This window comes from Myotis yumanensis, unplaced genomic scaffold (assembly GCF_028538775.1).
Source record: "Myotis yumanensis isolate MYYU_CA2020_CCGP unplaced genomic scaffold, mMyoYum1.0.hap1 SCAF_15, whole genome shotgun sequence".
In the NCBI taxonomy this organism is placed as follows: domain Eukaryota; kingdom Metazoa; phylum Chordata; class Mammalia; order Chiroptera; family Vespertilionidae; genus Myotis; species Myotis yumanensis.
In genome coordinates this window covers 906,743-931,621 of record NW_027223766.1, presented here as the reverse complement: position 1 = coordinate 931,621, position 24,879 = coordinate 906,743, and the positions used below count along the sequence as shown (strand labels likewise).

The 24,879-nt window shown below is 45.2% G+C and overlaps 1 protein-coding gene across 4 annotated transcripts; it reads right to left on the bottom strand.

The window, feature by feature from the left end:
- Positions 1-794: 794 nt before the first annotated feature.
- On the bottom strand, positions 795-20,646 carry CUNH8orf88 (chromosome unknown C8orf88 homolog). Of its 4 annotated transcripts, none has more exons than XM_070391929.1 (6): positions 20,546-20,646; positions 19,122-19,220; positions 17,549-17,622; positions 9,442-9,517; positions 7,408-7,514; positions 795-1,205 (listed from the first exon to the last, which is right to left on the bottom strand). In XM_070391929.1, the coding sequence occupies exons 2-6, from the start codon at positions 19,192-19,194 to the stop codon at positions 1,164-1,166; spliced, it is 372 nt and encodes a 123-aa protein (XP_070248030.1). In that variant the 5' UTR covers positions 19,195-19,220; positions 20,546-20,646; the 3' UTR covers positions 795-1,163. The 4 variants fall into 4 exon arrangements, with proteins under 4 accessions (XP_070248030.1, XP_070248033.1, XP_070248032.1 ...); XM_070391932.1 differs by lacking the exon at positions 20,546-20,646 and adding an exon at positions 20,213-20,389; XM_070391931.1 differs by lacking the exon at positions 20,546-20,646 and adding an exon at positions 19,985-20,008.
- Between the last annotated feature and the right edge of the window lie 4,233 nt (positions 20,647-24,879).

The following is a 24,879-nucleotide window of genomic DNA, read 5'->3' as shown; positions in this document are numbered from 1 at the left end:
TTAAAACATAATCTACTTACTTTTCTGGGGAACAAAGCCATGAAAAGTGTGATGGATACTGAGAGACCAAGGAGGGAGACCTACATGGACTTAAAGCTTTAATCTGGTAACAAGCCCAGAGGCCAGTGAACAGAAATGTCCTGTTGTTAGGAGTTAAGGATTCAACCTAAACCTTCCTGCCAAATGACGGCCTTCCACGCCACCCAGCAGCCCGGAAGATGAGAGCTTCTGAGAGAACCGGAGTCGGGGAAGTTTGCACTTACCTTTCTGTCAGTGATACTGTTTGGCACTGTGCTGGAGTGAACCTTTAGGACTAGAAGTCATATCCAGAGTGACAAATTCCAAGAGATGGTATAAAAATTCCAGGAACTAAAAGTTTTTAAGCCCTCAAATTCTTCATCTATACATATTCTTGTTATAAGAAATAAAAGAAATTACAGAACTGAATCTTAATACACCTCAACTGGTTGCAAATGCCAAATTTTTCCTCTTTGGAAATAAGAATGGGTTTTGCAATTACTTTTGTTCATGGGGTCTGATCAGCACGTTTCACCTTCAGTTTTGTTCACTGCTATTGTTTCCAAATTGTCACCCTTTGCTGGTAACGGTGACCCTTAGACAATGTTATTGGAAACATCTATCTGCAAAGACTATCTAAACATGCCCCGGTGTCACTGAGACTGCCCTGCGCAGACTCGTCCTCAGCCGCAGGTTGAAGAGACCCTCTCAGTGCTGGTCTGAAATCAGGAAACAAACAGAAGCCACTTTAGCAACAAGTCTGTGCCATCTACACATCGCAGCAAATTCTTTATATTTGAGAATCTTTACAGCTTACATTTCCATTCCATTATTACAAGTAATGAAAAACAAAAACTGAAAGTAGCATGCAAATTATAAGTACAGTCTTCCCATGTCACTAACCACATTTTTATTTGTGAGTGCTTCTTCCCAATATATTTAGGAAAGTGCTTGAAAAGCTGAAACTGATTAGAAAATTCTTTATAGTTTAAAATATCTCTCTCTCATTTTAGGAGAAACCAAATACCCAACCATCAAAATTAAAAATAAATTGAATTGTCACAGTCCATTACAGTTATTGTTACTAGATCCACTTCATTTGCAGGTGTCCAAAACATAAAACAAATAATTATCTATCTTCAAATTCATCTGTTCTTAAAGTGCTCCTTAAAACTTTGGTTGTTTTCCTATAATATAAAAGAAAAACATAATGAAAACAGTTTTTACTAATTTGTTTATCAAACCAAATACTGTGACTTTATTAAGTGTTTACAGATCTAAATGCATGTTACTATAGAAATTATTAAAGTAACTGGAATTTGTCAAATAACAATTCTTCTGTGTTTAATAGAACATATGTAATTCATTTTTAAATATATTAGATTGTATTCCAAACCTGTTCTGTTTTTGTGGTACTTAATTTTTTAAATGTTATTAATAAATATATCAAAATTAAAGTCAATTCTAATGTATAAGGATTGGTTAAAATACTAAGCATACTCAACTTTTATCTACAAAATAAAATATTAGAGATGGAAAGTCTGCAATTGAAAAAATAACAGTTTTATAAAGCATTTAAGTTTAAGATTCATTTGTACAGACCAAGGATCATATGTTCCTAAAGTCTGTGAACAGGTAGGAAAATTCAAGCATCATTAAGGACACTTATCCTCTTTATTTTTTTTAAATTATTTATTGCTTAAAGTATTACAAAGAGTATTACATATGTCTCCTTTTTTCCCCACCCTTGACAATCCCCTGGCCTCCCTAGTGTCTTCACTTATCCTCTTTAAATATTCCTGTGTACAAGGCATTATGAAAAAAAAAGTTTAAATTCCTGCTTTAAGTTTAAAAATAAGAATCGGTTGGAAGTGTACAAGTTAGGGATTTTAAGTTAAGAAACATTGATGTATATTATGAGCAAGTTAAAATTTTTAAAAATTGTAATTAAGAAAAAAAGGCTATGAAGTATAAAGAGTTAGAAATCTCAAAACCGGAGACCACAGGGGGGTAGTCTGTATCTGTTTGAGTCATTCTCAGCATACCTATATTCTGAGCTCTTCTCAATTGAATCCCAGTTGCTTTTCTTTCTTTTTTCTTTTTATTTTTACCATTATAGTGTTTCTGAAAACTCTAAATAAAGGTGCTTTACTATGGAAGTAAAGACCATAGAAGATGAAAGTCATGTTTACTGAGTGCCTAATGAGAGACAGGCACCATCCCAAGCACTTCCGACATGGTTGGAATTTAATGCTAACAAGTGCAGATTATCATTCTTATCTGTCATTGTAAAACGGAGGCTCAGGAAGGTTAAGTGACTTGTCTAAGTTTGAACAGGACACCAGTACACACAGTAACCCGAGCCTGATGCCAAAACACATGCCCTTCCCATCAATATAGTTTGTGTATTTATTTTGATTGAATCTGTTGAGATGGCAGAGAACATTAAGACTAAGAACATCAGAGACATGCTAAAAAGGAATAAGGGGCATGACTCTTTTTTTACTATAAAAAGACAATGTGTGTGGCTGACTGGTGTGGCTTGGTGGTTGAGCGTCAACCTCTAAACCAGGAGGCCACGATTCAATTCTAGTCAGGGCACATGCCCAGCTTGCATGCTTGCAGTCCCTAGTAGGGGTCATGCAGGAGGCAGCCGATCAATGATTCTCTCTCATCATTGATGTTTCTCTCTCATCATTGATGTTTCTCTCTCTCTCTCCGTCTTCTCTGAAATCAATAAAAAAATATATTTTAAAAACGACAACTAAATGAACAGAACAAAAGGCCCAGAAACAGACCAGACCATATGGTAGCCACAAAGATGGCGGGGGAGGGGGGGGGGGCGCGGGGGGAGGAAAGAACCGAGATTGTGACATAGGTAAATGTGGTAATTGCTGCCTCCCACAACCACATCAAAATTACAACTAAAATACAGAACAGCCCTAGCCAGTTTGGCTCAGTGGATAAAGCGTCAAGGGCACATGCCCAGGTTGTAGGCTCAATCCCCAGTAGAGGGTGTGCAGGAGGCAGCCAATCAATGATTCTCTCTCATCATTGATGTTTCAATCTCTCTCTCCCTCTTTCTTCCTCTCTGAAATCAATACAAAAAAATACTATAAAATACAGAACCACCATCATTCAGAACCACCTAAAATCTGGCTGAATGGAAGTCCTACAACTAGAGAAGTAAAGAAAAAAGCACATCGAGACAAGTAGGAGGAGCGGAGGAGCGGAGGAGCAGAATGGGCTGGTCTGACACCCACATGTGACATGTTTTTAATCAGGAGGAATATCTTCGTTGCAGAAGCTTCCAGTGAGGGACAATGGGACCCAGGCCCACATCACATCTCCTCAGGCCAGGGCTCCAGAGCTGGAAAGAGAAGTCCCAGTAACTTCAGGCTATAAAAACCAGTGGGGATTGTGACTGAGTGACACAGAGGCTGCTGGAGTCCTAGGCAGTTCCTCTTAAATGGCTACCACTAGGACTTACTAGGATTCACTCCCTCTGAGCTCCAGTGCTGGGGCAGTGGCTTGGGGGGATCCAGGAACATATGAAGAGATACTGGACTGTCTGGCATTGGGGCAAGAACTCAGGGGCAGCTTTCTCATAGACAGGGGTTCATTGTTCCTATACTGAGACCTCCCCCTCACAGAGCTGACTGGCAGGGGCCATATCTGAGTCACCACCAACCTGGTTCACACTGTTTGCTCCACCTGGTGATTCCCTGTGACCCCGCCCCACCCAATTTGCAGCCTCACCCAAGCTGTTTGCAGCTGCTTTTCCATATGAATGGCCTTTCCTGGCTCAGGTTTCAGACTTTCCTATAATCTCTTAAACAAGCAACAGCTGGACTCAGCATGTCCCATATCTCTCAATAAGGGGCCCAAGACCTGGCACTAGCAGCAGCCTGCCTTGCTTCACAATTTGGCCTTTCTTGGGTACTTTCAAGCCCAATACAAGTAGCAGCTATCTGCAGATCACTCTGTAGTGCCTGACAGCAGTGGCTGACTTTGCATTATCTGGGAGGCCCCAGAGCCAGTGCACCTGGTGGACAGTGTCAGACCACAAAAGATTACAACTCTATACATCCACAAGTGATGCACTCAAGGGGCAGACTCACTGAAGCAAGTCCTGTTCCATAAGGGTGTCTCCTGCATAGCAGCTCTTCCACTCTAGTTGCAGCTGGTCCTCAAAGTCAAGTGGCTTGGGAATCAATTCCTCCCAGTGAGGAATCAAGTAATCAAGACTCAACTACAACAAGACTGTGCACACAGCCCACACACAGGCACAACTAGAGTGCCCAGCTTAGGTGACTGGGGAGGCTGAGTCATTGGGTCCTACAGGACACCTACTAAACAAGGCCACTCTATGAATTCCAGGAGACATAGCAGCTCTACCTAATACATAGAAACAAACAGGAAAGCAGCCAAAATGTGGAGACAAAGAAACATGTTACAAATTAAAGAACAGAAGAAATCGCCAGGAAAAGAACTAAATGAAATGGAAGCAAGCAAACTACAGAGTTCAAAACAATGGTTATAAGGATGCTCTAGGACAGTGGTTCTCAACCTGTGGGTCGCGACCCCTTTGGCGTTTGAACGACCCTTTCACAGGGTCATCTAAGACAGTCCTGCATATCAGATATTTACATTACAATTCATAACAGTAGCAACATTACAGTTATGAAGTAGCAATGAAAATAATTTTATGGTTGGGTCACAACATGAGGAACTGTATTTAAAGAGCCAGAAGGTTGAGAACCACTGCTCTAGGATATTAATTAGAGTTTCAAGGATCTTTATGAAAGCTTTAAGGAACTTAGTGAGACTTTCAAGGATCTTAGTGAGAATGTCAAAGACATGAAAAAGGATCAGTCAGCAATTAAGCATAAAGAATAATTTATAGGGATTCAACAGTAGAGCATGCCAAGAATCAAATCAATGATTTGGAATATGAGGAAGCAAAAAACAACCAACCAGAAGAGCAATAAGGAAAAATAATCCAAAAATATGAAGATACAGTAGTGTAAGGAGCCTCTGGGACAACTTCAAGCATACCAACATTCACATTATGGGGATTCCAGAAGGAGAAGAAAGGGAGGAAGATATTTAAAAGCTATTTGAAGAAATAATGATAGAAAACTTCCCCTACCAAGTGAAAGAAATAAACTTACAAGTCCAGGAATCACAGAGAGTCCCAAACAAAAGGAACCCAAAGAGGCCCACACCAAGACATATCACAATTAAAATGCAAAGGGTTAAAGACAAAGAGAGAATCTTAAAAGCAGCAAGAGAAAAGCAGTTAGTTACCTATAAGGGAGCACCCATACGACTGTCAGCTGGTTTCTCAACAGGAACTTTTAAGGCCAGAAAGGAGTGGCAAGTAGTAGTCAAAGTGATGAATAGTAAGAACCTAAAACCAAGATTACTCTACCCAGCAAAGCTATCATTTAGAATTAAAGGTCAAATAAAGAGCTTCACAGACAAGAAAAAGCTAAAGGAGTTCATCATCACCAAAGCAGTATTACATGAAATGTTGAAAGGGTATTCTTTAAGAAGAGGAAGAGGAAGAAGAGGGAGAAGGAAGAGGAGGAGGAGGAGGAAGAGGAGGAGGAGGAAGAGGAAGAGGTGGAGGAGGAAGAGAGGAGGAGAGGGAGGGAGGAGGGGGAGGAGGAGGAGACAAAAAAGATAAAAATATGACCAATAAAATGGCAATAAATACATATCTATCAACAATTTAATCTAAAAGTCAAAATAAACAAACAAGGAATCTAACGAACAAAATAAACTAGAACCAGAGTCATAAAAACATGGGACAGACTAATGAATCTCAGAAGGAAGGGGGAAAGAGGGATAGGAAGAGATTGACCAAAGAACTCATGTGCATTACCTATGGACACAGACAATAGGGTGGTGAAGGCCTGGGGCAGAATGGAAACTGAGCTGAGTGGAGGGGGGCAACTGGAGAAAAAAGGGGGCATCCATAATACTCTCAACAATAAAGATTTAAAAAACAACACAATAAAAAACTAAGATGACAGAGGACTTAGCCTCTCATTAAATATTGCTAGGATGACTTAAGATCCATGGAGAGGGAAAAAACAAACACTTTTACCTCACATTATATAGCAAAATCAATTCCAGGTGGATAATAGAACTTAATTAGAAAACAAACCAATAGAAGTTTTATAAGAAAACTAGAAGCCAGGTGCACGGATTTGTGCACCGGTGGGGTCCCTCAGCCTGGCCTGCACCCTCTTGCTATCCAGGACCCCTCGGGGGATGTAGTAGTACGCAATGCGGCAGGTGGCTGGGGAGGAGCCCAAGACGGAGCCAAGTGCCCGCTCATCCTGGCCCCACTGCGCCTGCCACTGCCATCGCTCAGTAGCACTGCCATGGAGGTGGGAGAGAGGCTTGCGCCACTGCAGCTGTGCTCGCCAGCCAGGAGCCCAGCATCTGGCACCCCTCAGTCAGCTGAGCAGTGCTCCCACTATGGGAACGCACTGACCACCAGGGGGCAGCTCCTGCATTGAGCATCTGCCCCCCTGGTGGTCAGTGTGCATCATAGCGATTGGTCAAATGGTCGTTAGGTCGTTTGGTCACTTAGGCTTTTATATATGTAGATATGTCATGCTCTTTTCAATAAACATAACTGTTCCATTCTAATTCTTTTTTTGTTTTGTTTTGTTTTTGTTAATCCTCACCCAAGGATATTTTTCCATTGATTTTTGGAGAGAGTGGAAGGGAGGCTATGGTAGAGAAAGGGAAAGATGGGGAGAGAGACACACACAGAGAGAAACATCTATGTGAGAGAGACACATGTGCCCCATCTGAGGCCAGAGATTGAACTTAGAACCCAGGTATGTGCCCTTGACCAGGAATCAAACCCAAGACCCTTCTGTACATGGGATGATGCTCTAACCACTGACCCACACCAGCCACGGCCCATTCTAATTCTTCACTAGAGTGTTAATTACTTACAGTAATTGGTGATATTATACATTTACATTTATGTAATTTTATGCATTATGTTTCACAATGATAACAAAAATTGAGAGTGAATAAAATGATAGTATTAAAGATAAACATTTTGGAATTAAAATTATACAAAATTAGAAAACTAAGAGGGGAGGGAGAAGGGGAATGATGACAAAAGTGAAGGGCATAAGCAAAAGATAAAAAACCTCATACACAGACAACAGTATGGTGATTATCAGAGGGGCAAGCGGGGATAGATGGTGATGGAAAGAGGCCTGACTTGGGGTGGTGAACACACAATACAATGTACAGATGATACATTACAGAATTGTACTCCTGAAACCTATAAAATTTTATTAACCCAATAAATTAATTAAAAACAAAACTTCTAAAGAAAAGGAAACTACTTACTGGTTTTTGAAGTACAATGGGATGATCAGGAAGAAAGTCTGGTTTTTTCCTGCAGATGGAAACACTGGAGAGCTTCAACAGGAAATCTCTGCTGTATTTAATTCTCTCTGTAGATATTAAAGATTAAATGTTATAACACACAGAACTCTTCCAGATCACTTTTCTGCTCAATGCTTTCTTGATATCCCTTAACTGTCCAAAAAGGAATAATTTCTCTGCCAAAAAACTTGCTTCCAATTTTCCTCTTACAAGAAAAGTAAGCCAAGTAACCAAGGAAAAATGCAGGAAAGAGACGATGCTAAGTGAGCTATTCTAGCAAATGACTGAATCCAAGGAGGGGGTCTTAGAAACCTACAGTTTGTAGCCAAGGTAGATGACCTTCTGGGCAAGCTGGGCCTACCACTTGCAAGTGTGTTCAGAAGTAAAGGGTTCCCACAAAATAACAAGGTAGCCCACTGTATGGGAGAGCATATTTGCCAATGATACATCCAATAAGGGGTTAATCTCCAAAGTTTATAGAGAACTCATACAACTTAACAAAAGGAAGATAAACCAATTACAAAATGGGCAAAGGACCTAAATAGACACTTCTCCAAAGAGGGCATACAGAAGGCTAAGAGGCATATGAAAAAATGCTCAAAGTAACCAATCATCCGAGAGATGCAAATCAAAACAACAATGAGGTATCGCTTCACACCTGTTAGAATGACTACCATCAACAAATCAACAAACGACAAGTGCTGGTGAGGATGTGGAGAAAAGGGAACCCTGGTACACTGGGAATGCAGACTGGTGGAGCCACTGTGGAAAATAGCATGGAGTTTCCTCAAAAACTTAAATATGGAACTGCTATTTGATCTAGTGATCCCACTTCTAGGAATAGATCCCAAGAAATCAGAAACACCAATCAGAAAGGATATATGCCCCCCTATGTTCATAGCAGGACAACTTACAATAGCTAATATTTGGAAACAGCCCAAATGCCCATCAGCAGAGGAGTAGATTAAAACCTGAGGTACATCTACACAATAAAATACTACGCTGCTATAATAAAAAAGAAAGAACTCACACCATTTGCAACAGCATAGGTGGAACAGGAGAGCATTATGCTAAGTGAGATAAGCCAGTCAGAGAAAGACATATATCACATGATCTCACTCATATGTGGTATCTAATGAACAACATAAACTGATGAACAAAAATAGATACAAAAACATAGAAGCACCAAACAGACTATCAAACCTTAGAGGGAAGGCAGGGGAGGGTGGGCAGGTGGGAAGAGATCAACCAATAAATTTACATGCATATATATGCATAACCCAGGAACACAGACAATAGGGTGATGAAGGCCTGGGGTGTGGGGGGGGGGCAGGCTGGGAGAGGTCAATAGGGAAAAAGGGGACATATAACAAAGATGCTAAGTGAGCTGTTCTAGCAAATGACTGAATCCAAGGAGGGGGTCTTAGAAACCTACAGTTTGTAGCCAAGGTAGATGACCTTCTGGGCAAGCTGGGCCTACCACTTGCAATAACAAAGATTAAAAATAAAAAGAAGAAATGGTGGGTGCTGTTGTGGGACTGAACCCTGTACCTGTGGAGTCTGTATGAACTACAGTGTCAGGATTAGATTGGATTATAAAACACCCAGCTGGTATTGCAAACAACTGCTTGCTACATGGAAACACTGCACATCTTGTGTCCGAAGTGAAGTGCCGAGAGTACAGAGAGTACGAGAGTCCAGGAGAAGCACAGGAGGGACATTTGTACCTTGCACATACCCGGGGAGAAATCTTCAGGAATGTCATAGAAGTTCAAAATTGTACATGACACAGAAGATACACAAATAAGCTTCTACCTGCTTAAGCGATTGTTATTATGGTCTCACCGTTAGAGCAGTCAAGCCTACAGCCTGACTAATATGGGCAGAAATCAACCAAAAGAATATAATAAATGTCTATTACAGCAAAGCAAATATTAACTCCACATAAATACTAACACTCTCTTATGAAATCTTGGAATTATAATAAAAAGTTACCTTTTTTAACTGGAGACTGATGTTGCGTTTCCTCGCTGAGGCCCGGAGAAAAGGCCTGCATTCCATTCGTCTTACACTGTTGAAAGAAGAAAATAGACTTTTTAATTAAGGTATAAAAATTTTATGAAGCGCTTTTTTACAATTCAAAAATATTCTCAATTACCAAGTATTAATCAAGGCATATTTTTTGGTTAAAGGATAAGCAATATGATAGTATACCTATTAAAATAAGCAATACAGATATCTTTTAAAATATATTCACATATTTTTGTCATGATTGTAATTATTTTTGAAAAGGACCATAAAACCAAAGATGAATAATATGATCTTAAAGATAAATAATTCCAAGTGGCTCAATTGATTGGAGCGTCGTCATGTACACCAAAATGTTGTGGGTTTGATTCCTAGTCAGAGCACATGCCTACAGAGATCCAACAACAGACTAGAGGATCCCAAGAATCAAGTCAAAGATTTGAAATATGAAGAAGCAAAAAACACCCAACCAGAAAAGCAAAAAGAAAAAAAGAATACAAAAATATGAAGATAGTGCAAGGAACCTCTGGGACAACTTCAAGCGTACCAACATCCAAATTATAGGGGTGCCAGAAGAAGAGAGAGAGCAAGATATTGAAAACCTATTTGAAGAAATAATGACAGAAAACTTCCCCTACCTGGTGAAAGAAATAGACTTACAAGTCCAGGAAGTGCAGAGAACCCCAAACAAAAGGAATCCAAAGAGGACCACACCAAGACACATCATAATTAAAATGCCAAGAGCAAAAGTCAAAGAGAAAATCTTAAAAGCATCAAGAGGAAAAAAGTCAGTTACCTACAAGGGAGTACCCATATGACTGTTAGCTGATTTCTCAACAGAAACTATGCAGGCCAGAAGGGAGTGGCAAGAAATATTCAAAGTGATGAATAGCAAGAATCTACAACCAAGATTACTTTATACAGCAAAGCTATCATTTAGAATTGAAGGTCAGACAAAGAGCTTCTCAGATAAAAGCTAAAGGAGTTCATCACCGCCAAACCAGTATTATATGAAATGCTGAAGGGTATTCTTTAAGAGGAAGAAGAAGAAAAAGGTAAAGATAAAAATTATGAACAACAAAGTGACAACAAATACATATCAACAAGTGAATCTAAAAAATAAAGTGAATAGAAAATATGATGAACAGAATAAACTGATGAATAGAATAGAATCAAGGGCATAGAAAGGGAGTGGACTGACAATTCTCATGGGGGAGTGTGGGTGTGCGGGAAGAGACTGGACAAAAATCGTACACCTGACAGTTTGCAGCCAGGAAAGGCAGAGGACTCCTGGAGAAAGGGGACTGTTGGAGACTGCCGGACCAGGCTCCCCTTACCGGGCAGCCTCCAATGCTGCTGAAATCTCTCCCGGAACGGCCAGCTCAGCCGCGGAGACCGCACCATCTTGAGTGGCTGTTATTAGAAGCATATACATTCAGAGACCCTGCAACCATGGCACCCAGGGACTAGCTACGAACGCAGGAACACCAGATTTCAAGCAGCACGAATACATGGACTCAGACGAGCCCTGCTCCTCCTCATGGAAAGGTCAGATTTCACCTAAAGGTGCGGTTTGTAATTCAGGCTGGAGAGAGGAATGTGCGTGGGGGAAGTCTGCAGCCCACAAAGTCCGAGGCCGTTGGGGCCAGAGTGATCCGCGAGTGTGAAAGGGGTTCCGCAGGGCTTCTGGCAGAAGGGAACTCTAAAAATCAGCCCATAGCTGGACTGGGTGCAAAAAGGCAGCCTCGGATTTTGCCAGTGTGCCGGCTGCTTAGTGCCAGGGGAGAGAGGACGTGCGGAAGAGACTTTGGGAGAACTGCGCACAGAGCTGGACAGTGGAGGGTTGCTAGCTCGCGCACCTACTCAGGCTCTTTTTTTTTTCCTTAAATCTTTGCGTTTGATTATTGAACCCAATACACAGGATTGCCCAATTGGGGTCACTCACAGAGACTGCAGGGGAAAGTTGTTTTTGTGGAACCTGGGAATCAGAGCGGGGAGTAATGATCAAGGAACCAGCTCTGGGGCAGTTGACTCTCCCAAACCAGTATTAAGTGTGATAGGAAAAAAATACCTAAATACTGGCTATAGAGGACTTATAGCCCAGGAGGTCAATCCAGAAACACTGCCACCCAGGGGCTGAACCACAAACTGACTCTTCTGTAAACACAAATAAAGGTAGTCTGGGAAACAAAGAAATACTGCCTGTTTTAAAATCAGGACTATGGTTTACAACATGGAGGAAAAGTGTATCGCAGGGAACTTCAACACTCTCCTGAATACCTGACAGGACTAAGGCGTGCTAAACAGAAGAGTAGAGGAAGTGAAGGACCTTCACTACTGCACATTTTTATTTTTTTCACCTTCTACTTAAGAAACTAAATTTTTCTTTCTTTTATCATCACATGATTTTACCTTTTTAATTATTACATTTTTATTTTTAACACGTATTATTACTACTACCATTTTACCTTTATTTTTAAAGTGCCATTTTATTTCTCTTTATTTTATTTTGGGATGTGTTCTACATTCTATTTTCATCTTTCCTTTAGCTTTTTCATTTTACTCTATCTCAACTTTACCTTTATGCCAAAACTCTCTTCCTCACTTTTCCCCTTTTGTTGTCCTGTTTCTCTTACCCTATTCCTGCTTTAGATTTTCCCTATTCCTTATTTTTACCCCGTTAAAATTTCACCCTACTTATATATCTAATTTCCAATCCTCTGCTCTAAGTCCATATACACCTCTGTCTTGTCTTTCTTCACTATCCAAATTTTTTTCTCTCTCCGTCTTTTTGTTGTTGTTTGCTTGATTGTTGATTATATTGGGTTTTTTATGCTTGTTTGTGTGATTGTTTCGCTTTTTCTTTTAATTTTTTTGTAAGTCCCCCCCCCCCCCCCGGTTATTTTTTGCTTCTATTTTCCCTTGCCTAGCTTGATATTAGTTATTTGTAGTTTGCATTCATTTCCAGGGATCTGTTGCTGGAATTTGTTGGGATTAGTGGCTGTTCTATTGGAGTTTTCTCCCCATATAAATAGTTTCTTCCCCTCTTCTATTTCATTCTCTTTCTTTTCTCTCTTACTTTTTTTTTCCTTTTCCCAATTTCATTTTTGCACTCCTTTTTTTTCTTTTTCTCTTTTTTCCTTTTCTCTTCTTTCTCCATTATCCCCTAATTCTCTTTGCTCTGGTGGTCACCTTTATTGGGGATTATTAGTATCGTGAATACATTTGTGTTCAGTGCCTTGTGTGTTGTGCCTTGTTGTGTTGTATTGTGTGCCTTTAAATCAACGCAGCAGAGAGAAAACTACATAACCAAACACCTGGAGAAGAGACATCATGGGGAGACAAAGAAACAGCCCGCATATGGAAGAAAAACAGGCATCACCAGAAAAGGAAGTAAACGAAATGGAGGCAATGGAGGCAAGCAACCTGTCAGAGAAAAAATTCAGAGAAATGGTCATAAGGTGGATGAAAAGAATGGAAGACAAATTCAACATTATGTGTAAGAACCAAGAGGAAATGAAGAACCAAGAAGAAATGAAAAATGACATCACTGCTATAAAGAACTCAATAGAAAGCATCAACAGTAGACTAGAAGAAGCAGAGGACTGCATCAGTGAGCTAGAAGACAAGGTAGGAAAAAATACCCAAGCAGAGCAGCTTCTAGAAAAAAAATTAAAAATTAAAATTAAAAAGCAGGAGGAGAGCCTAAGAGAACTTTGGGACAACATGAAACGAAACAACATCCTCATAATAGGGGTGCCAGGAGGAGAGGAAACTGAGCAAGGAATAGAAAACCTGTTTGAAGAAACAATGACAGAAAACTTCCCTGATATAGGGAAGAAAAAACTCACACAAATCCAAGAAGCTCACAGAGTCCCAAACAAAATGAACCCCAAAAGACTGATGCCAAGGCACATTATAATTAAATTGGCAAACATCAACGACAAAGCAAGAATCTTAAAAGCAGCCAGAGAGAGACAGAAAGTTACATACAAAGGATCAGATTAGCGACTGATTTCTCAACAGAAACACATCAGGCAAGAAGGGAATGGAATGAAATATACAAACTCATGCAAAGGGAGGGTCTGAATCCAAGAATACTGTACCCAGCAAGGCTATCAATCAAAATTGAGGGTGAAATCAGGAACTTCACAGACACAAAAGGACTACAGGAGTTTATTACCACCAAACCAGCAATGCAAGAAATGCTAAAGGGTCTGCTGCAAAATGAAAAAAAAAAATAGGAAATGAAGAAGGAACACAGGGGTAAAGAATAAAAATGGCGACAAGTATCAATCAATAATAACTTTAAATGTAAATGGATCAAATGCCCCAATCAAAACACATAGGGTAACTGAGTGGATAAGAAAACATGACCCATATATCTGCTGTCTACAGGAAACCCACCTCAGAAAAAAAGACGCACACAGACTGATGGTGAAGGGATGGAAAAAGGTTTTTCAGGCGAATGGAAATGAAAAAAAAGCTGGGGTAGCAATACTTATATCAGACAAATTAGGTCTCAAAGTGAAGGACACAAAAAGAGATAAGGAAGGCCATTTCATAATACTAAAGGGAGCAATCCAACAAGAACAAATAACTCTGGTAAACATATATGCACCCAATATAGGAGCACCCAAATACATAAGAAAACTTCTGGAGGAGATCAAGGGAGAGATTGACAGCAATACAATCATAGTAGGGGACTTTAATACCCCACTATCACCATAGGACAAATCCTCTAAACAAAAAATCAGCAAAGAAACATCAATCCTAAATGACTCACTAGATCAGATGGAATTAATTGACATCTTCAGAACATTTCACCCCAAAACCACAGAATATACGTTCTTCTCAAGTGCACATGGGACATTCTCAAAAATAGACCATATATTGGGTCATAGGCAAAGTCTCTTCAAATTCAAGAAGATAGGAATCATATCAAGCATCTTCTCAGATCACAATGGCATAAAACTGGAAATCAACTGCAATAAAAACAATCCAAAAAAATCAAACACATGGAGACTAAAGAGCATGCTATTAAACAATGACTGGGTTACCAGAGAGTTCAAAGAAGAAATAAAAAACATCATGGCAACAAATGACAATGAAAACACAACAATCCAAAACCTATGGGACACAGCGAAAGCAGTCTTGAGAGGGAAGTTCATAGCTCTACAAGCCTACTGCAAAAAACAAGAAACAATGATAATGAATTACCTAACCCTACAACTCAAAGAGTTAGAAAGAGAGCAACAAGAAAAGCCCAGTGTAAGCAGAAGGAAGGAAATAATAAAGATCAGAGCGGAGATAAATGACATAGAGACCAAAAAAAAAATACAAAAGATCAACAAAACCAAGAGCTGGTTCTTTGAAAGGATAAACAAGATTAATGAACCTCTAGCCAGGCTCACCAAGAAACAATGAGAGAGGACCCAAATAAACAAAATCAGAAATGAAAGAGGAGAAATATAACAACAGACCCCACAGAAATACAGAGGATTGTTAAAAAATACTATGAACAACTCTACTCCAACAAACTAGACAACCTGGAGGAAATGGACACATTCCTAGAAAAATATAACCTTCCAAAACTTAATCAGGAATAATCTAAAAATCTCAATAGGCCAATAACTATGGAAGAAATTGAAGCAGTCATCAAAAAGCTTCCAGCAAACAAAAGCCCAGGGCCAGACGGCTTCACAGGGCAGTTTTACCAAACATTCCAGGAAGAACTAAAACCTATCCTCCTCAGACTATTCCAAAAAATTCAAGAGGAAGGAACACTTCCACGCTCATTCTGTGAAGCCAGCATCACCCTAATACCAAAACCAGATAAAGACAACACAATGAAAGAGAATTACAGGCCAATATCCCTCATGAACATAGATGCCAAAATCCTAGCAAATCAGATCCAGCAGTATATCAGAAAGATCATACACCATCACCATGACCACGTAGGATTTATCCCGGGGATGCAAGGATGGTACAATATCCGCAAATCAATAAACGTAATACACATAAACAAATTGAGAGATAAAAACCACATAGTCATATCAATTGATGCAGAAAAGGCATCTGACAAAATCCAACAGCCATTTTTGATAAAAACTCTCAGCAAAGTGGGACTAGATGGATCATACCTCAGCATAATAAAAGCCATATATGACAAACCCACAGCCAACATCATACTCAATGGACAAAAACTAACACCATTTCCCCTAAGAACAGGAACAAGACAGGGATGTCCACTCTCACCACTCCTGTTCGACATAGTACTGTCCTTATTTGCAAATGACATGATATTTTACATAAAAAACCCTAAAGACTCCCTCAAAAAACTATTAGACTTAATAAATGAATTCGGCAATGTAGCAGGATACAAAATTAACCCCAAGAAATCTATGGCATTTCTATACACCAATAGTGAACTTACAGAAAGAGAGACTAAAAAAGCAATCCCATTTATCATCACACCAAAAAAATTAAGATACCTAGGAATAAACTTAACTAAAGAGGTAAAAGACCTCTACTCAGAAAACTACAGGACGTTGAAAAAAGAGATAGATAAAGGAAGACATAAACAGATGGGAGAACATACCATGTTCATGGATTGGTAGAATCAACATCATTAAAATGTCCATACTACCCAAAGCAATCTATAGATTCAATGCAATCTCCATTAAAATACCAACGACATATTTTATAGACCTAGAACAAACTCTCCAAAAATTTGTATGGAAAAAAAAGGACCCAGATTAGCTGCAGCAATCCTGAGAAAGAAGAACAAAGTAGGTGGGATCTCAATGCCAGATATCAGGCTGTATTACAAAGCCACTGTTCTCAAAACTGCCTGGTACTGGCACAAGAACAGACATATAGATCAATGGAATAGAACAGAGAACCCAGAAATCCACCCGAACCAATAAGCTCAATTAATATTTGAGAAAGGAGGCAAGAACATATAATGGAGTCAAGACAGTCTCTTCAATAAATGGTGCTGGGGAAATTGGACAGATACATGCAAAAAAATGAAACTAGACCACCAACTTACACCATACACAAAAATAAAAATCGTACACCTATGGACAAGGACAGTAGGGGGTAAGGGCAGGGGGTGGGGTTGGAACTGGGTGGAGGGGAGCTATGGGGGGAAAAAGAGGAACAACTGTAATAATCTGAACAATAAAGATTTATTTAAAAAAACAAAATTAAAAAATAAAATAAATGAATTATTTCTGCTCTATCAATCACTGTTAGCAAGTTGTAGCCCATTCCTTAGATATCTGCAAAGTCTAGCATAATAACTCTGCCTAAAGCCAGAGGGTTCCAACCTATAACACAATGAGGAGCAATGGTGGCAAACCTACATTACTGAGACATCAGAATAAGTCATCAGAAAAAATAGAATTTTGACAATGCCAAAGATTTGGTTTTACAAATTCTTAACTGACTGCAAGATTTAATAAACTATAAGAATGGACACCATTTCTGGAAGTATCTAGATAAGAAACAGGTACAATGGCTACTTCTGGTCAGAGGAAATAGGTGAGTGGGGGATGGAGCCTAGAGGGAAACTTTTCACTAAAGGCCATTTGGCCTGTTTTTAATTTTAACCTTGGTGATTATTTCACTTAGCCAAAAAATTAAATTAGAATTTTAACAATATAAATCTAAATGTAAAAAAAAAATTGGTGGGTACAATGCTATTTATATAAAATTATTAAAAAATTCTATTTATTGTAGCAAAAGTACTGATATAAACATGGAAACAATGGCATTGAGGACAGTTATTTTGGAGAAGTGTGGGAAGGAATGGGTTAGAAGAGAAACCTGTGGCAGTTTTATACATCTGCAAGGTTTTTAAAATTTCCTAAAATATAGAAAAGGTTTCGATTTGAAAATGCTGGGCAACAAGTACAGTAAGTGTTTTATCCTTTTTAGAAATGCTTGAAATATATAAAGTTTTAAAAAGTATTTAAACACTTAGCAAAGTAGCTGGCACACAAAGCCATCTGACAATGTTACTTTCCAGCTTGTAACACTTCATGTTACCGTAATTTCTAAGACCTACTCGGCTAACTCCGCTTTGCAAGTACTGAGTGTTGCATGGATATTCATTTTGAAAGTTGAAAGGGAATACTGCTCCTGTTAGGAGAGAAAAAAGAAAACTGTTTTAAATATCTATGTTTTCAATAAATGATATACTATCACCTAAAAGCTTTAATTGTCCAGGATATTCTAAGCACTGTTTTAAAATGTTTTTTGATAGTTCATTTATTCAACACTATACAGTATCAGCCACTGTGTTTGACAAGGTATATAAGTGTGAAGAGTTCAGAGATAAAAGGGGCCACAGTCTATTTTAAAGCACAAGCTCATAAATGATGACAGGAAAGAATAAGTCCTATGAGATGTTACGAGAAAATGCCAAGGGAGAGCTTGGTGGGCTTTGAGACATGAAGGAAGTCTTCACAAAAGAAAGTAATTCAATCTGGGTTTTAAAGAAAAATATTTCTTTGGGGACATGAAATAGACAAGAAATGCAAAAGTATGTTGAGAAAAGCCAAAATAACTTCTGATTTACTAAACTTTACCTAATAGAACCCCACTCTTGCCTGGATCTTAAAAGGATATAATTCAATGAGGAATCAGGGCTCCCTGCCCGCCCCCCACTGACCCCTGCAGTGGCCTTGGAAGGAAGGGTCAGTGACCCTGAATCTGCACAGGTGACAGGGTCACAGAAAGGAGCTGCTGACCATGGCTGTGTTCTTCCCTGCAGGACACCATCTAGAGGTGACCCCACAGCCGCTCCTCGGCACCAGGAGCCGCAGCAGAGCTGAGCCAGGTTCGGAGACTCTCAATGACTCTGTGTCCCCTCAGTCACAGCATCTCCAAAGGGCGTGACCAAGGGCTCTTCCGGTGGGAACCAAGGCTGGGAGAGAAAGAGGGCTTGGAGCCGTCCATCTTCCCCGATTCACCTGTGAACCCTATAAAAGGGCTATGTTTTCCTTTCTCTGAGTAGCCCATTATTTAGTTAAACACGTGGACTAAAGAGAGCAGAGAATACAGAAGCCGTTCTGACAACAAATAATAAAAAGAATAAAATGGCTAATATTTCAATGTAGGACTTGAAAACCAAGTATTTTAAGAATTGTTCGAAAGATTAGTTTTATGAGTAAAAGAAAAATCTTAACTTTAGATGTATTTTGTTTGTGTGATTTCCTGATTACATTATATGTCCCAACTCAAGCACAGTCTTAAGGTGTTTGGTACTAATCTCTCTTTTTTTGCAGTTGGGTATTTTTTTTAAAGGTTAATTCTCTCTCCAGCATGACTGCACTGCAGTGATCATAATCACAGGCACAATTTACACTGAGCCATTTTGCACAGAAGCCAGTTAACCATGAAAAATACACAAAGTTGCTCTCACATCAGGTTTATTATTCCTACTTTTGTTGGTCTGGTAGACTATTAAGAATTCTTTCCTTTGGTAATACTTTTAAATTCTTCTGAGGAGATCATTAGTTTTCAGCATTTCTTTAATATTCACCATAAACAATTACTTTATGTACAATTTAGCCTTTTAAATGCTAATTAGCCACTAACCAATTAATATTTAAAGATGTGTGCCCGACGTGACTCACCAGAGGGAGAAGTCAGATGACGAACAGGTCTTGCTGGTTGAAGCGATTTGCCAATCAATTTTTTTGTTTCCATTCTCACCAAGACCTTGAGGTTCCATACTTTAGAAGGGAAATGCGCATTTTTATCTTTTGGACAAGATAACCCACCTGCTTCATCATCTATGCAAACAGCCGCGCCCTTCCTGTGCAGGCCGCTAGCGTGTGAGCGCGGGGGCGAGGGGCACGAGAGCCCGGGAACCAGGCGGCCCCTCACCCTCCCCGCGCCGCGCCCCCTCACCTTCGGGGGCCCCGCAAGTGTCCTCAGCCCCCTCCCACGAGACTCAGGGCCCACCCCGTGATGGCAACTCCCCGCCCGCACCCGCCTCTCGCAAACTCGTGCATTTGCCTCGCGTCCCACGGGCACGTCCCCGGATCCCGCCTCACAGCCCAGCCCGACTCCCGCCCGACGCCCCTCCCGGGGGAGGGCGACCCTCCGCGGCGCTGAGTCCCGCGGCCGCCACGCCCGTCCGCCCCCCGCCAGACCCCTCCCGTCGCTACGAGTCCGCAACCGCTTCTCCGGGGCTCACCTTCCCCGGAGGAGCGCGTCCCGCGAGATGGGAGCAGCGGGCGCGGCGGGAAGCCCAGGCTCCCACCTCCACTCCCCACGGGGCCCCCCCGGACCCCCGCCCCCCCAGCGCCAGGCCACAGGCGGCCAGCGGCTCGGCGACCGCCACCCGAGGGCGCGCGACCCCGCGGGGCCCGTCCCCCGAGGAGGAGTCACTAGGGCGGAGGGGATCGGGGGAGGAACCGACACTCCACCGCCCGAAGCACCGAGCCCAGCGGCCCCCGGGCCGCCGCCCACCCGCTCCCTCTCCGCCGCAAACCCGCTTCCAGCGCGTCTCCCGCCCCGCGCCCTCGCGCCCGCGGCTGCCCGACGTGGAGCGCCCCGCGCGGGCGGCACGGAGGCTCGGCCCCGAGCGCCTCGGACACGCGGACACAGACGGAGCGGGTGCCCGGACTCCGCCGCCACTGGGCGCACGTCCTCGCGTCTTCACGACCGTCTCGCTCTCCTCTGGCTCCTCCTTCCCGCAGGGCCGTCCTTTCTCACGGACCGGGATCAGGTCGGTGCCGGTCGGCCTGTCGTCTAGTCCGTCGGTAACGAAACTGCAGCCGCGGGAACCGCCGTGGCCCCAGATCCGTCAGGACGTGGCCCGGCGCGGGCGACCGAGTGGCTCCGACCCCGCCTCCCGGGGCCGGGCCGGGCCGGGCCGGGGCGCGGGCGCCTCCGCGGCTTGGGCCCCGTTAGGGCGGTTCTCACGGGCTCGCCGGGCCCTCCTCCTTCCAACCCGCTCCTCCCTCCGCTCGCGTCCCGCCACCCAAAGGCCGCCCACCGGCTCCGCCCTCTCGGCGCCTCCGCCCCAGCGCGGCCGGCTTCCCACACCCACCGCCTCAACGTCCGGACTCGGCAGCGGGTCGCCAGCTCAGCCCCGACGCGGCGGCCGACGGCACCGCTGCCCGTTGGGGAACGGCCTCCGCAGCGCGTCGGGTGTCGGGACCGGGCGAGGGCGGCTGGGGGGGGACACAGGGGCGGGGCCGCGGGCAGCTGGGGTGGGAGGGCTCGAGGGCGGTTCGGGGGACACAGGGGCGGGGCCGAGGGCGGCCTGAGGGGCGCGGAGGCGGGGTTGTGGGCGGGGCAAAGGGCGGCTGGGGGGCGGGGCGGCTGTGAGGGGCGCGGAGGCGGGGTTGTGGGCGGGGCAAAGGGCGGCTGGGGGTCGGGGCGGCTGTGAGGGGCGCGGAGGCGGGGTTGTGGGCGGGGCCAAGGCGCGGGGACACGTGGGGGCGGGGCCACGGCGACCTAGAGAGCTTGAGTGCGGGCTAGGAGGCGTGAGGGGTCCGGCGGCTGGGAGGGGTGCTGAGCGGCGTCCGAAGTGCTGAGAGGCTCGCAGAGCGTGGGGCGAGTCAGCAGGAACAGCCCTGGGACCCCAGGCGCTGCCCACAGCCGCCCCCGCCCCGTCCTGAGCCCTGAGCGGTACCAGCGAGGAGAACGGCGTCCCGCCCAGGGGTCCAGCGTGCTGCTCTCACTTTCTCATCAGCTTCGGGGCGGGCCCGCAGGAGACGATTCTTTGTCAGGCAGCTAGCGGTCCTAGGCAAAACAAAATTATTCGAGGCAACTCCGTCCAAATCGAACCCTTAATTGTCAATCTTTGCAGGTTGATGCCCGCCCTGGGACAGACGAGGGCCGCAGGACAGGCCCTCCAGAACTCTGCCAGGCGGTTTGCTGTAGGAAGAGGGGTGAAGTGAGCAGGCGTGTGGGTGGGCATGGGACAGGAGTGGTGCATGAATCGCATTTTGAACCTTTTACAGGTTGGTTTTTGGTTTTGTGTTTAATATTGGAAAGATCACCCTGACAGCAGTAGGAAGGGTGGATTTTTGGAGAGGGCATGGTAATATTAAACCTGGCACAGAGAGGCTTCCTTGGAGGTGTTTGCAATAATTGCAGGAAGGAACAGGTCAGGGAAAGTTGGAAGGTGAAATCAGTGGAGTCTAGTGACAGTGGATGAAATGTGTGAATGAGAGAGAATGGAGGGTGACTCCTGGGTTTCTCATATAGGAGAACAAGTGAGTAATTAGCTGGTGGTAACATAGCCACAGGGGATGCAAGAGGAAGAACAGGTTTGGGGAAGGAAATGAGTTCAGTTTGGGACTTGTAATTATCTACACTAATAAAAGAGAAACATGGTAATTGGCGTACGACCGCTACCCTTCCCATTGGCTAATCAGTGTATCCTTATGCAAATTAACTGTCAGCCAAGATGGCGGCCGGCAGCCATGCACTGAAGCGAGCAGGGAGGTTTGCTTCCTCCAGGAACTGCAGACTCCAACGTTCCCCGCCTCACTTTCCAGCCTCTCAACTGCAACTCTAAGCAACTATTACTATGTTGCAAATAAGAAGCTAAACAAAACGGCTTTCAGTCAGCCCCGGACCGCAACATTGTATCCATGTTTTCAGCAGCGAGGCCTCAGAGCTAAAGCTGGCCCAGAATAAAAAAAATAAAAAAAGAAAACAAGGAGCGGTTGGGAGCTTTTAGTCAACTGCCAGCGGGAAAACAGCCCTCAGCCCCTCAGCCAGCCTGGCCAGGCACCCCAGTGGGGACCCCCACCCTGATCCAGGACACCCTTCAGGGCAAACCAGCCGGCCCCCACCTGTGCACCAGGCCTCTATTCTATAAAGTAAAAGGGTAATATGTCTCCCAGCACCGGGATCAGCGTGACAGGGGGCAACGCCCAAACCTCCTGATCAGCCCTGCTCTGTGCCTGATAGGGGGGAGCTCCCCAATCCCCCGATCGCCCTGCAGCTCTGTGTGTGACAGGGTGCAGCACACCAACCCCCTGAACGGCCCTGCTCTGTGTGTGACAGGGTGAGGCGCCCCAACCCCCCGCCCCCACGGCCCTGCTCTGTGTGTGACAGGGTAGAGCCATAACCACTCCATCGGCCCTGCCCCGAGTGTGACAGTGGTGGCGCCCCAACCCCCTGATCGGCCCTGTTCTGTGGGTAATAGAGGGTGGCGCCCCAATCCCCCTCCACGGGCCTTGCTCTGTGTGTGACAGGGTAGAGCCATAACCTCCCCATTGGCCCTGCCCTGAGTGTGACAGGGTGCAGCGCCCCAACCCCCTGATCCACCCTGCTCTGTGTGTGACAGGGGGCGGTGCCCCAACTCCCCTATCGGCTCTATTCTGTGAGTGACAGCGGGGAGCTCCTCAACCCCCTGATGGGCCCTGCTCTGTGCGTGACAGGGGGTGGCGCCGCAACTTCCCTATCGACCTTGCCTTGAGTGTGACAGGGGGCGGTGCCCCAACCCCCCAATTGGCCCTACCCTGAGCGTGACTGAGGGTGGCATTGCAACCTCCAGATCTGCCCTGCTCTGTGCATAATGGGGTGGCGCCCCAACTCCCCAATCGGCCCTGCTCTGAGCCTGACCAGGGGCTGCACCTAGGGATTGGGCCTGCCCTCTGCCACCCGGGAGCAGGCCTAAGGCAGCAGGTCGTTATCTCCCGAGGGGTCCCAGACTGTGAGAGGGCACAGGCTGGGCTGGGGGACCCCCTTCCCCCCGAGTGCACAAATTTTTGTGCACCGGGCCTCTAGTCTACACTAATAAAAGAGAAACATGGTAATTGGCGTACGACCGCTACCCTTCCCATTGGCTAATCAGCGTATCCTTATGCAAATTAACTGTCAGCCAAGATGGCGGCCGGCAGCCAGGCAGCTGGAAGCTAACAGGAGGCTTGCTTGCTGTGGACTCCAACGTTCCCCGCCGGCCTCTGAGCTTCAGTTGGAAACATAGTAACATTTACAGAAGATAAACAAAACTCCAGAAACCTCCTGTCAGTCAGCTGGGATCTCAGAGCTGGAGTCGCAACATTGTTTCGAATACAGAAAACAAAGGCCAGAAACCTGCTTTCAGCCGAGCCTCAGAGAGAAAGCCGGCTCTCAGCTCCAGTGACAGCCATAGAAGGCAAATAAATGCCAGAATAAAAAAAAAAGAAAAAAAGGAGAGGTTTGGAGCTTCAGTCGCCCGCCAGCCTGAAAATGGCCCTCAGCCCCTCACCCAGACTGGCCAGGCACCCCAGTGGGGACCCCCACCCTGAAGCAACAAGATGGCGGCTAATTTGCATACTGAAGGCAGGCGGCAGCAGGCAAGGCTGTCTGCGGTCTGGGACCCGGATCTGTGACCCTGCCGGGCGGGATCAGCGGAGCCGAGAGGCCTCCCGGCACCGGGATCAGCGTGACAAGGGGCAACGCCCAAACCCCCTGATTGCCCTGCGGCTGTGTGTGTGACAGGGGGCAGCGCCCCAACCCCCTGATCAGCCCTGCCGCTCTGTGGGTGATAGAGGGCGGCGCCCCAACCCCCTGATCAGCCCTGCGGCTCTGTGGGTGATAGAGGGCGGCGCCCCAACCCCCTGATCAGCCCTGCGGCTCTGTGGGTGATAGAGGGCGGCACCCCAACCCCCTGATCAGCCCTGCGGCTCTGTGTGTGACAGTGGCGGCGCCCCAACCCCCCCACGGGCCCTGCTCTATGTGAGACGGGGTAAAGCCATACCTCCCCATCGGCCCTGCCCTGAGTGTGACAGGGTGTGGCGCCTCAACTACGCCCCCCCCCACGGGCCCGGCTCTGTATGTGACAGGGGGTGGTGCCCCAGCTCCCCTATTGGCCCTACTCTGTGCGTGACAGGGAGGAGCTCCTCAACCCCCTGATTGGCCCTGCTCTGTGTGTGACAGGGGGCAGCTCCCCAACCCTCTGATCAGCCCTGCTCTGTGCATGACAGGGGGGAGCTCCCCAAACCCCTGATGGGCCCTGCTCTGTGTGTGACAGAGTACGGAGCTCCAACCCCCCTGATGGTCCCTGCTCTGTGTGTGACAGGGGGCAGCGCCCCAACCCCCTGATCGGCCCTGCTCTGTGCATGACAGGGGGAGCTCCCCAAACCCCTGATGGGCACTGCTCTGTGTGTGACAGAGTACGGAGCCCCAACCCCCCTGATGGTCCCTGCTCTGTGCATGGCAGGGGGCAGCGCCCCAACCCCCTGATCGGCCCTGCTCTGTGCGTGGCAGGGGGTGGCGCCGCAACTTCCCTATCGACCTTGCCTTGAGTGTGACGGGGGCGGTGCCCCAACCCCCCAATCGGCCCTACCCTGAGCGTGACTAGGGGTGGCATCACAACCTCCCCATCCGCCCTGCTCTGTGCATGACAGGGGGCGGCGCCCCAACTCCCCAATCGGCCCT